The 11447-nt window shown below is 41.4% G+C and overlaps 1 protein-coding gene across 3 annotated transcripts in view; it reads left to right on the top strand.

Moving 5' to 3' along the window:
* The window catches only part of MRAP2 (melanocortin 2 receptor accessory protein 2), a 48890-nt gene extending 43784 nt beyond the window's left edge, over window positions 1-5106 (top strand). For all 3 annotated transcript variants that reach the window (XM_032858363.1, XM_032858364.1, XM_032858365.1), the window contains one exon: window positions 4585-5106. In XM_032858363.1, the coding sequence (XP_032714254.1) occupies window positions 4585-4978 (394 nt within the window). In that variant the 3' untranslated portion in view covers window positions 4979-5106. The remainder of the gene's footprint in view (window positions 1-4584) is intronic.
* The last annotated feature ends 6341 nt before the right edge of the window (window positions 5107-11447 follow it).

Below are 11447 nucleotides of genomic sequence, written 5' to 3' on the forward strand. Positions count from 1 at the left end.
CACAGAACATATAAAAGTTATGTTTACATTGTACTGTAGTCTGTTAGGTCTGTAATAGCATTATGTCTAAAAATTAAGTGTACACACTTTAAAGGTTCTTTATTGTCAAAAAATACTGTCATCTGAGCTTTTAGCAAGTAATCTTCTTGCTGGTGGAGGATCTTGCTTTAGTGTTGATGGCTGCTGGCTGATCAGAGCGGTGGATGCTGAAGGTGGGGGTGGCTGGGCAATTTCTTAAAGTAAACATGAAGTTTGCCTCATTGATTTACTCTTCCTTTCACAAACGATTTCTCTGTAGCATTAATGCTATTGTTGTTGTTGTTTTTAAAGATTTTATTTATTATTTGTCAGAAAGAGAGAGAGAGCACAAGCAGGAGAAGCTGCAGGCAGAGAGAGAAGCAGGCCCCCTGCTGAGCAAGGAGCCCGATGGGGGACTTGATCCCAGGACGCTGGCATCATGACCTGAGCTGAAGGCGGACTCATAAGGGACTCTTAACTGACTGAAACACCCAGGTGCCCAGCATTCATGTTGTTTGATAGCATTTTATGTACAGTAGAACTTCTTTCAAAATTGGAGTCTGTCCTTTCAAACCCTGCTGCTGCTTTATCAACTAAGCTTATGTAATATTCTAAATCCTTTGTTGTCATTTCAACAATCTTTATAGCATCTTTATCAGGAGTTGACACCATCTCAAGAATCCAATTTCTTTGCTCAACCATAAGAAGCTCCTCATCCTTTCAAGTTTGGATCCCCAGTCCCATCTTCAGCTCCACTTCTATTCCAGCTCTCTTGCTGTTTCTACCACATCCACAGTTACTTCCTCTATGGAAATCTTGAAGCTCTCAAAGTCATTCATGAACACTGGAGTCAGTTTCTCCCAAACTCCTGTTCATGTTGATTTTTTAAACCCCTTTTCATAAATCATAAATATTTTTAGTGGCATCTAGAATGGTGAATCCTTGGGAGGTTTTGACTTGTCTTTGCCTAGGTCCACCAGAGGAGTCACTATCTGCCACAGCAATAGCCTTATGAAATGTGTTTCTTAAAAAGTAAGATTTGAAAGTCAAAATTTCTCCTGATTCATGGGCTGCAGAATGGATGTCATGTTAGCAAGTATGAAAACAATATGAATCTTGTTTCTGTAAATGTCCATCAGAGCTCTTGGGTGACCAAGTACATTATCAGTGAGCAGTATTATTTGGAAAGGAATCTTTATTTTGAGCAGTAGGTCTCAACAGGGAGCTTAAGATATTCACTAACCATGTTGTAAACAGATGTGCTGTCATCTAGCCTTTGTTGTTCCATTTATAGAGCACAGGCAGAGTAGATTTAGCATAAACTCCTTAGTGCCACAGGATTTTAAGAATGGTGCATAACAGTGACGTCAGTATAAAGTCACCAGCTGCATTAGCCCTTGACAAGAGAGTCAGCCGGTCCTTTGAAGCCAGGCATTGACTTCTCTTCTCTAACTATTAAAGTCCTAGGTGGCATCTTCTTCCAATAGAAGTCCGTTTCGTCTGCACCAAAAATCTGTTTAGTGTAGCTGCCTGCATTAATGATATCAGCTAGATCTTCAGGATAACTTGCTGCAGCTTCTATACCAGCACCTGCCACTTCTCCCTGCCCTTTGATGTTATGGAGATGGTTGTTTTTCCTTAAACCTCATGAGCCAGCCTCTGCTAACTTCACGCTTTCTCTCTGCAGTCTCCTCACCTCTCTCAGCCTTCACAGATTTGAAGAGAGTTAGGGCCTTGCTCTGGATTAGGCTTTGGTTGAAGGGAATCTTGTCGCTGGTTCAGTCATCTATCCGGATCATTAAAACTTCCTCCATATTGACAATATGGCTGTTTTACTTTCTTACTGGTGGTGTGTTCACTGAAGCAGCACTTTCAATTTCTTTCAAGAACTTTTTCCTTTGCCTTCACAACCTGGTTAACTGTTTGGCACAAAAAGACTAGCTTTTGGTCTGTCTTGGATTTTGACGTGTCTTCCTCTGTATGCTTAACCATTTTTAGCTTTTGATTGAAAGTGAGAGATGTGTAACTCTTCCTTTCACTTACACTTAGGGCCAGTGGAGGGTTATGAATTGGCACAATTTCAATATCATTGTGTCTCAGGAAATAGGGAGGCCCAAGAAAAGGGAGAGATATTGGGAAGGCTGGTCAGTGAAGCAGTCAGGATACAACATGTATCCGTTGAGTTTGCCATCCTGTGTGGGCACAGTTCATGGTGCCCCAAAACCAATTAAGAGAGTAACATTAAAAATCACTGATCACAGATCACCATAACAAATGTAATAATAATAAAAATGTTTGAACTACTGCAAGAATTACTGAAATGTGACACAGACAGAAAGTGAGCAAATGCTGTTGGAAAAATGGGGCTGATAGACTTCTCAGACACAGGGTTGCCACAAACCTTCAATTTGTAAAAAACACAGTATTGTATAATGAAATGAAAAGCAATAAAATGAGGTTTGCCTGTGTTCTATTTTTTTGATGCTATTGTGAATGGAATTTTTTTCTTATTGTCTATTGCTATGTCTAAGGTAAATTGAAAGGGAAGTCTTTTAAACAACAGTGGTGGATCAACTGGATAAACTTAAAAATGAACCTTGATCCCTATCTCAACATGCATCATATGCCCACAGTAAAAACTCCTAGAAGATCTCTATCCAAGAGAACTTTTATGATGGTGTAACTATTCTCTGTGCTGTCCAATTAGGTAACCCCGGGCCACATGTAGCTACTGGGCACTTGAAATGTGGATGATATAATGGAGATACTGAATTTTATTTTACTTAATTTAAATTTAAATAGTCCCCTGTGGCTAGTGGCTATTATATTGGACACCCTACTTCTAGAAGAAAGCATAGGAGAATATTGTCATGAATTTAGGGTAGGCAATTATTTCTTAGAAATGATATAAAAAGCACTAAATAGAAAATTAAAAAAATGATAACTTGAAATTAACTGAAATTTAAAGCTGCTGCTCATCAAAAGACATCTTAAAAATGAAAATGCAATCTGAAGGGAGACAAACCATAAGAGGCTCTTAATCTCACAAAACAAACTGAGTGTTGCTGGGGGGAGAAGGGGAGTGAGAGGGTGGTTGGGTTATGGACATTGGGGAAGATATGTGCTATGGTGAGTGCTGTGAAGTGTGTAAACCTGGCGATTCATAGACCTGTACCCCTGGGGCTAATAGTACATTATATGTTAATAAAAAAATAAAAAAAATTAAAAATTAAAATGCAAGTCACAGATCAAGAGAAAATGTTTGCAATACATTTGACAAAGGACTTGTATTCAAAATGTGTTATGAAATAATCACAAATTGGTAACAAAAATAAACAATCCAATTTTTTAAATGAGCAAAAGGCTCATATAGAAACTTCACAAAAGAAGATAAACCAATAGCCAGCAAACACATGCAAAAGTGATCAACATTGCTAGATACCAGAGAAATGTACATTCAAATCCGGACAAGACGCCATTTCTCTCCCACTAGCGTGACTAACTTGAAAAGACTGACATCATCAAATGTTGACAAGGATGAGGAGTAACTGGAACTCTTACACTTTGTGGTAGGGTGTAAAATGGCAGAACCACTTTTGGAAAACTGCAGTTTCATAAAAGGTCAAGCTTAGATCTACTGTGTGACCCAGTAATTCTACTCTTAGGTATTTACTCAAGAGCAATAAAAATGTATATCTACAAAGAAACTTACCCAGAATGTTCTTAGCAGCCCTAAGCACAACAGTGCCAAATTGTCAACAACCCAAATGCCCTTTAATTGAACAAATAAATAAATTGTAATATACATATATGATGAAATATCACTAAGCAAGAAGGGTAAACTATTGTTATACGCAACAACATGGATGAATGTAAAAAAAAAAATTACACCAAGCAAAAGAATTCAGGCACAGGAGGCTATATATTGTATCAATTTGTATGAATTTCAGAAACAGGCTAAACTAGCCTGTGGTGATAAAAATCAAAACATTACCTATAGGAGGTGGAAATTGATGGGAAGTTCAAGAATAGACAAAGCTTATCAATAGAAATCGAAATCAAGGTAGTGTTACCTAAAGGGGATAGAAACTGAATGGAAAGAAACTTTCTAGGATAGTATTCATTTGAAAGGGTGAAAGAAGGGGCGCCTGGGTGGCTCAGTGGGTTAAGCCGCTGCCTTCAGCTCAGGTCATGATCTCGGAGTCCTGGGATCGAGCCCCGCATCGGGCTCTCTGCTCGGCGGGGAGCCTGCTTCCTCCTCTCTCTGCCTGCCTCTCTGCCTGCTTGTGATCTCTCTGTCAAATAAATAAATAAAATCTTTAAAAAAAAAAAAAAAGAAAGGGTGAAAGAACATGTGTGCAGGGGGGCATTGTGATGGTGCTCCCTGATGGCACACACATGCTAATGGCAGGGCCCGATCTCAAGACCCTGGGATCATGACCAGAGCTGAAACCAAGAGTCGGACACTGAACCGACTGAGCCACCCAGGCACCCTCCAAAATCATGATTTCTGAATGTGACTGAGCTGGTGTGTAAAGCAGTCTTATCTTTTCCTTCTCCTTACAGCAATGCAGAATCTTCAGAGAAGAGATTCAGAATGAATAGCTTTGTGTCAGACTTTGGAAGACCACTGGAGCCAGATAAGGTGTTTTCTCGACAGGGCAATGAGGAATCCAGGTCTCTCTTTCATTGCTACATCAATGAAATGGAACACTTGGATAGGGCTAAAGCTTGTCAACAGACCACAGCCCTTGACAGCAGTGTTCAACTCCAGGAAGCCATTAGAAGCAACGGGCGACCAGAGGAGGAGCTGAACAGGCTCATGAAGTTTGACATCCCCAACTTTGTGAACACAGACCAGAACTCCTCCTTTGGAGAGGATGATCTTCTGATTTCAGAGCCACCTATTGTTCTAGAAAATAAGCCAGTTTCCCAGACCTCACACAAAGACCTGGACTGAGAAACTACTCTGTAAAGTGTCTTCCTGAAGATGTTGGGTGTGTCTTTGTAAAGCAAGAAATCTCCATTCACCATAATTGTTTGTGTGGGTGGGTGGGAGGGTTATGAGAGACAGAGACAGGAAGAGAGAAGAGAGTCCCCTCAGAAAAGAGCTGAATAAGCGGAGTTTCTGTGCCTTTCAACACAGTTCAGGCTTCTTGGGGAAAAAAGTTTACACAATCTCATCCTCCTTGTTGAAGAATTTGACCACATAATTTGTGTCAGTGTTTTTGAGTGGGGGTTAGCATACTGCATTCCAGTCTGGTCCTGCTACTACCATGCTCTACCTTTAGCAAGTTGCTTTACCTCTCTGGGCTGCCACGTGGTTAACTGTAATGTGAGGAATCTGGAGTAGGTGATTCATCCAAGCTCTAATATTTTGTGAATTTGAGTCTTTGTATCCCAAAGAGGCTGGGATGTTCATAAAGCAGTGTAAGCTAGGGGACTGCCTCCTATCTCTTGTAGGATCCCCCATGTCTGTCCCTTCCATGCAACCCTCAAGTGAATCCAACTTTTATCAGGGAGCTAAGTCTCTGTGGGGATGTCAGAAGACTCATCTCAGTCACTGTGGCCAATATTTCTGTTGGTTTTACTGAATCAGCTCTTCTGAGACCCTCTGGCCACCCATGCTAAACCCTATAGATGACAGCCTCGCCCCTCCTCTCCTAGAGTGAGTACCAATCCATAGTACATTGCATGACATTCCTGTCCCCAGAAATGTAGGGAAGGTTGTCAGCTGAGGTGGTAAATGGGTTGTAAATTCCCCAGCAACAGATACGCAGAGTAACTGGGTGTGACTCAGAGTTAATTTCATGAAGGAATCCAATCTGCACGCTGGTATTGGGAAAAACTTGGTTTTGCATACACGGTTGCATGCACAGCTAGCTGCTAATCTCTGGGTGGCATTTTCATTATGAATTTGCTCACCACCTGTCTTGCTTAAGCTAAAAAATAAATGCATTTGATTGCACAGGAATTTTCTCTGGTTCTTTGTTTTCACACATCCAGATTTTTCATTTCCTTTAAAAATTATCCCATGTTTCTAATGCTTCCTAATTTTTATCATCTCGAGGAGGCTGTGGTCTGAGTCATGCATCAGATTTCATTTATTCTGCTGAAAGAAATCCCTTTGCCATAATATTTTTTGAGGAAAATATTATTCTTTAAGACTCTAAGACCACACAGTAGAACAAGTGTGGAATACTTCTTTTAATTAACACATTCTCACAAATAGATACTTTCTATTAGCATTGAAGAGTGCTGAGTCTATTAACTTTTACTAATATGAATATTATTATTCATAATTTAAGCAACCAAATATAAACCATGGGCTGTTTCTTATTTCCTAAGCTTCAAAGCTATTAAAGTGGTATCTTATTTAGAACTAGATTTATCAGTCAAAAGGCTGAAGAATATTCCCAGAAGTTAAATACCCATGACCATACCATCATTTTTATTAACTGAATGTCGAGAACTATAAAGGGTCTGAGATTGAACCCCTCCTGCAAGCTATTGAGTTAGCCTGGCCCGGATTTGTGGAAACTGGCAAAAGACACGAGATTCCCAGCTCAGAGACAAAGAACTTCACAATAGCGCAGTGGGCAGCATGGGCTTCACGTTCATGTTGGTTCCTGAATTTATTTCCTATTGCTACTATAGCCAAGTACCAAAAACTTAGCTTATTCCCTTGTAGTTCTAGAGCACAGTAGTCCAAAATCAGTGTCAGTGGGCTAAAATCAGGGTCATCAGGGCTGTGTTCCACCTGAAGGCTTTAGGGAAAAATCCACTTCCTTTTCTTTTCCAGCTTTCAGAGGCTGTTCCCACTTTTGCTTATGGCCTTGTATCACTGCCTCTTCCACTTCTGATTTACACCTCTGTCTCTGACCATCTTGCCTCTCTCCTGTAAGGACCCTTATGATTGCATTGGATTACCCATGACAATCTCCCATCCTGAGAATCTTAATTGTATCTGAAAAATCCCTTTTGTCATGTGAGGTACAAGGATTAGGACATGGACCTATTTGGGGGACCATTAGCCTACCACAGTCTTCCATTTGGCCCCAAATATTCATGTGCATCTCACATGCAAAATACATTCCCTTCATCCTGGTGCCTCCCGAGTCATCCACTCAGAGTCCAATATATAGTCTAAATCTTATTAGCTCAAAAGTCTCAATCTCATCATCTTTTTTTAAAAAGATTAATTTTTATGTATTTGTTTAAGAGAGAAAGAGAGCACAAATGGGAGGAACAGAACAAAAGGGAGAGAGAATCTCAAGCAGATTCTGTGCTGAGCATGCACAGAACTCAAGGAAGGATTTAATCTCATGATCCTGAGATCATATCCCGCACTGAAACCAAGAGGCAGATGGTTAACGAACTCTACCACCCACGTGTCCCCCCCAATCTCATCATCTTCATCATCTAAGTCAGGTACAGTTGAGACCTGCGTGTGATCCATCTGGAAGAAAAATTATCTGTGGGCCTGTAAAGCTAGAGAATAAATGATTTATTCCCAAAATGCAATGGTGAGACAAGCTCCACCATACCAGTTATAGACATTACTGTTCGAAAAGGGAGAAACTACAGGGCGCTTGGGTGGCTCAGTGGGTTAAAGCCTCTGCCTTCGGCTCAGGTCATGATCCTGGAGTCCTGGGATCAAGCCCCACATCGGGCTCTCTGTTCCGTGGGGAGCCTGCTTCCTCCTCTCTCTCTATCTCTGCCTGCCTCTCTGCCTACTTGTGATCTCTGTCAAATAAATAAATAAAATCTTAAAAAAAAAAAAAGAAAGAAAAGAAAAGGGAGAAACTAGAAGGAAAAGGAGGAGTCACCAATCCCAAGCAATTTTGAAATTCAACTGGGCTGACTCCATTCAGTTGCAAGTCCTGGAAATCATCCTCTGTGGCTTGTGGCTTCTCCTTGGGCCTGCAGCTCTATCCTTGCAATTATCCTTACTACTTCTTCTTCTTCTTCTTCTTCTTCTTCTTCTTCTTCTTCTTCTTCTTCTTCTTCTTCTTCTTCTTCTTTTTCCTTTTTCTTAATAAATTTTATTTTGATAATTGTAAAAAGAAAAATCAGGACCAAAACTAAAGGCAAATTAAAGTGTTCAGCTATATACTCCTTATATAATAGAGATTTGTAATTTCCAGGCCCTCTGGGGGAAGGGAGGCCCAAAGGGAAAAGGGGAAGGCAACAATGCCATCACACAATTCAGTCACTCAATCAGAAGAGACGTTGGTAAGAAAGATCAGTGGGCCTCTGGCTGTGAAAGATGGGAGAGAAGAGCAATAGTTTTTTCACCCAAAACTCAGTCCATCTTGAGGTTAACATAGATATAACGGATGAACTTTAGGGAAGAAAAAAAGGAGATGGTGCCTAGCATGAGGAAGAAGACATAAACAGTGAGTAAGGAGTAGCCAAAAAAACTCTACTGTTTGTACCGCCCCTGACATGTTGGAGCGCAGGACATAGTAGAAGACGGAGTAGAGGAAGATGAAGAGCCCAGTGGAGCCAACACTCAGCACAGATGTCCACCACCAGCAGTAATCCTCCCCAGACAACTGGAAGTAGGTGAGCGCAATGGAGATGCACGCCCCCACGCTCAGCAGGATGGCGAAGACAAAGAAGAGGTTGCCATACAGAGCATACTGTTCCCGACCCCAGACTGTGGCAAAGAAGTTGTAGAGCTTCACAGAGAAGGCACGGGTGGGTCACTGTGGAAAGTGGGTCTGGTCCACTCCCAGCCCTGGAGTACCTGGCTCCATGGGGACTCTTCTACTCATGACTTGCCGTGCTCATTTCAAGGACATCTGCCCTCATCGGTTGAGAGCAAGCATCCTTCCTTTTTCTTGAATGTATTTATCATTGAGTAGTTTATCCACCTGTTTCCTGCATGTAGAATTTTGGGGGTCTGACAGCCTTCTTTCATCTTGTCTTCTCTCTGTCCCTTAGAGCCCAGGTTGGCAGTGTTCCAGCAGGTGTCATCTTCTCAACCCACTGTGAGCCTCTTCAAAATGTCCCATGTATCCGTTGCATCAGATAGGCACAGATTGCACCATAGAATCATTCCCTCTTGAGGCAAGGACATGACCTCTCGTAGCTCCAAGCTGTTCAGGAGCAGGCAGTTTTTGCTTTGACCAAGGGCCATTCTCTCGAGAAGAGAGCACAAGTGGGCCAACATCCCTAGCAGCTGGGAATGACACACAGCCTAGTAAAGGAATCTGGGTGGGACACTACCAGCACCCTTATAAACAGTAACAGATGACCTCTTTTGGGCACTAAGCAGCCTCTGTGCTAACTTAACTTTTGTAGTGCTTCTATGAGAATGCTCAACACAGAGGCTTAAATTTTTGATCCTGTTAAATATAAGTTAAGTCAGGTTACTTCTCTGCTCAAAAACCTGCAATGGCTTCCAGTTTCACTCCACAAAGAAGCTAGAGTTACAGTGACCTCAAAGCTTTCCACCCCTGTCCCCCAGCTGATCTGATCTCATCTACTGTTCTTCCTCTGACTCACCCTGCTCCAGCCACAGTGGTCTCCCTTGAAGACATTAGACATTCATCTGTAACTGGGGGGGCTATTGCCCTAGCCGTTCTATCTGGAACATTTTCCCTCTACATATCCACCTGACCCACTCCCTTATCTCTTGAAAGTTTCTCCTCCAGTGCCCCCTGTTTGGGATTAAATTGTAACCCCTCCAGACCCGCCAAAATCACATGTTGAAGTCCTAATCCCCCAAACCTGAGAATGTGACCTTATTTGGAAACAGGGTTTTGCAGATGTAATTCGTTAAGATGAGGTCATGAGGGTGGGCCCCCAGCCAATATGACTTGTGTCCTTATAAAAACAGAACATTCAGACACAGAGACACACATAGGAGGAAGATAACGTGAAGAGAAATCGGGAGAGTGCAAGCCAAAGAGAGAGGCCTGGAGCAGATTACCCCTCACAGCCTTCAGAAGGAAGAAAGCCCGTTGCCGCCCCATCTCAGACTTCCAGCCTCAGGCCTGAGAGACAACGAATCTCTGGTGTTGAAGTCACCCACTTGTAGAACTCTGTTGGTGTCCTAGCAAAGTAAGAGCCCCCTCCTCAGCGTTCTGAATGAGGCTGACGCTGGCCATCCTTCCAGACTGGGCACCGCATTTCCCTTGTTTCTGTCCAGCACCCCCATCTCCCTGATCACACTGTTTTTCTTTCTCTACAGTATATATACAGTTTACATGGTTATCATGTCTGTGGTCCCCTCTGTGATCCTCCTGCTACAACATGGGCTCCGCAAGGGTAAACCAGTGTCTGAAACACAGTAGGCAGTCCATAAAAATTGGCGGGAGGGAGGGAGGGACTGTTCCATAGATCTGCTTTACAGGCAGAAGAACGAAGGCTCTGGGCGATCCCGTATATTGTTCAGATGCAGAGCTGCCGAACGAGGGACCAAACTGGGTTCTCAGAAATTGAGGACCTGTGGAAGGCGTGAATGGTCCCCTTCCTGTTAGTTACTTTTTATCTGTTCTTTTTTTTCTGTCTCTAACTTTTGAACTCTTTATGCATTCTTTTTAACCTTCAATCTGTTTTCAATTTCAATTTTGCTTTATTTCAGGGAAACGGATGAAATCTGTAAATCTATCTTTTAACTTGCTCATTTCTTCCATCTAAACATGTTGTGATTACAGATAATGTTTTATTTCTAGCATCTTATTTTGTGATTTCTATTTGCTTTGCTCTGCTTTTCTCCTCTCTTGCTTTAGCTCATGCAGCTGTGGTCAAGAGCGTGGGGTCTAGAAATAATCTTTTTGGGCTTGGTTCCGTTACTTGCTAATTAGCAAGTAATTGTGCAATCGTAACCAGGGTACCTAACCCATTTGAGACTGTTTCCTCATATACAAAAAGGGATAACATCCACCTAAAACTTTGTGAGCTTAAAGTGATAAAACATGGAAAGCACTTAAAATTGTGATTGGTCTATTCTACATGTTCCATTGTGGCTCATTTGTTTTTATTCTCTCTCTTTTTAAAATTTAATTCCAGTGTAGTTGTTTTTACTCTCTTTTTAAATAAGTATTTTATTTTTATATTCATTCATTTGTACATTTATTTAAAGTATTTTAGAGATTATTCTTGGATTTTAATGAACATACTTGATACTGAAAGTTAAAGTTTGTTGTTTAAGCACTTACTGAATTAAATTTATGGATCAAGATGTGGGGCTCCATCTCAGGACCCTGGGATCATGACCTGAGCCGAAGGCAGATGCTTAACCACCACTGAGCCACCCAGGTGCCCCTGTTTGGCTCTTTCAAAAAAAAAAAAAAATTGATCTGTTCTTTTCTCATGAGGTCCTGATTGTTTCATTACATTTATTATTATATATATATATACACACACACACACATACATATATATGTATATGTATATATGCATATACATATGTATAT

This window comes from Lontra canadensis, unplaced genomic scaffold, assembly GCF_010015895.1.
Source record: "Lontra canadensis isolate GAN:19392208 unplaced genomic scaffold, GSC_riverotter_1.0 scaffold14, whole genome shotgun sequence".
In the NCBI taxonomy this organism is placed as follows: domain Eukaryota; kingdom Metazoa; phylum Chordata; class Mammalia; order Carnivora; family Mustelidae; genus Lontra; species Lontra canadensis.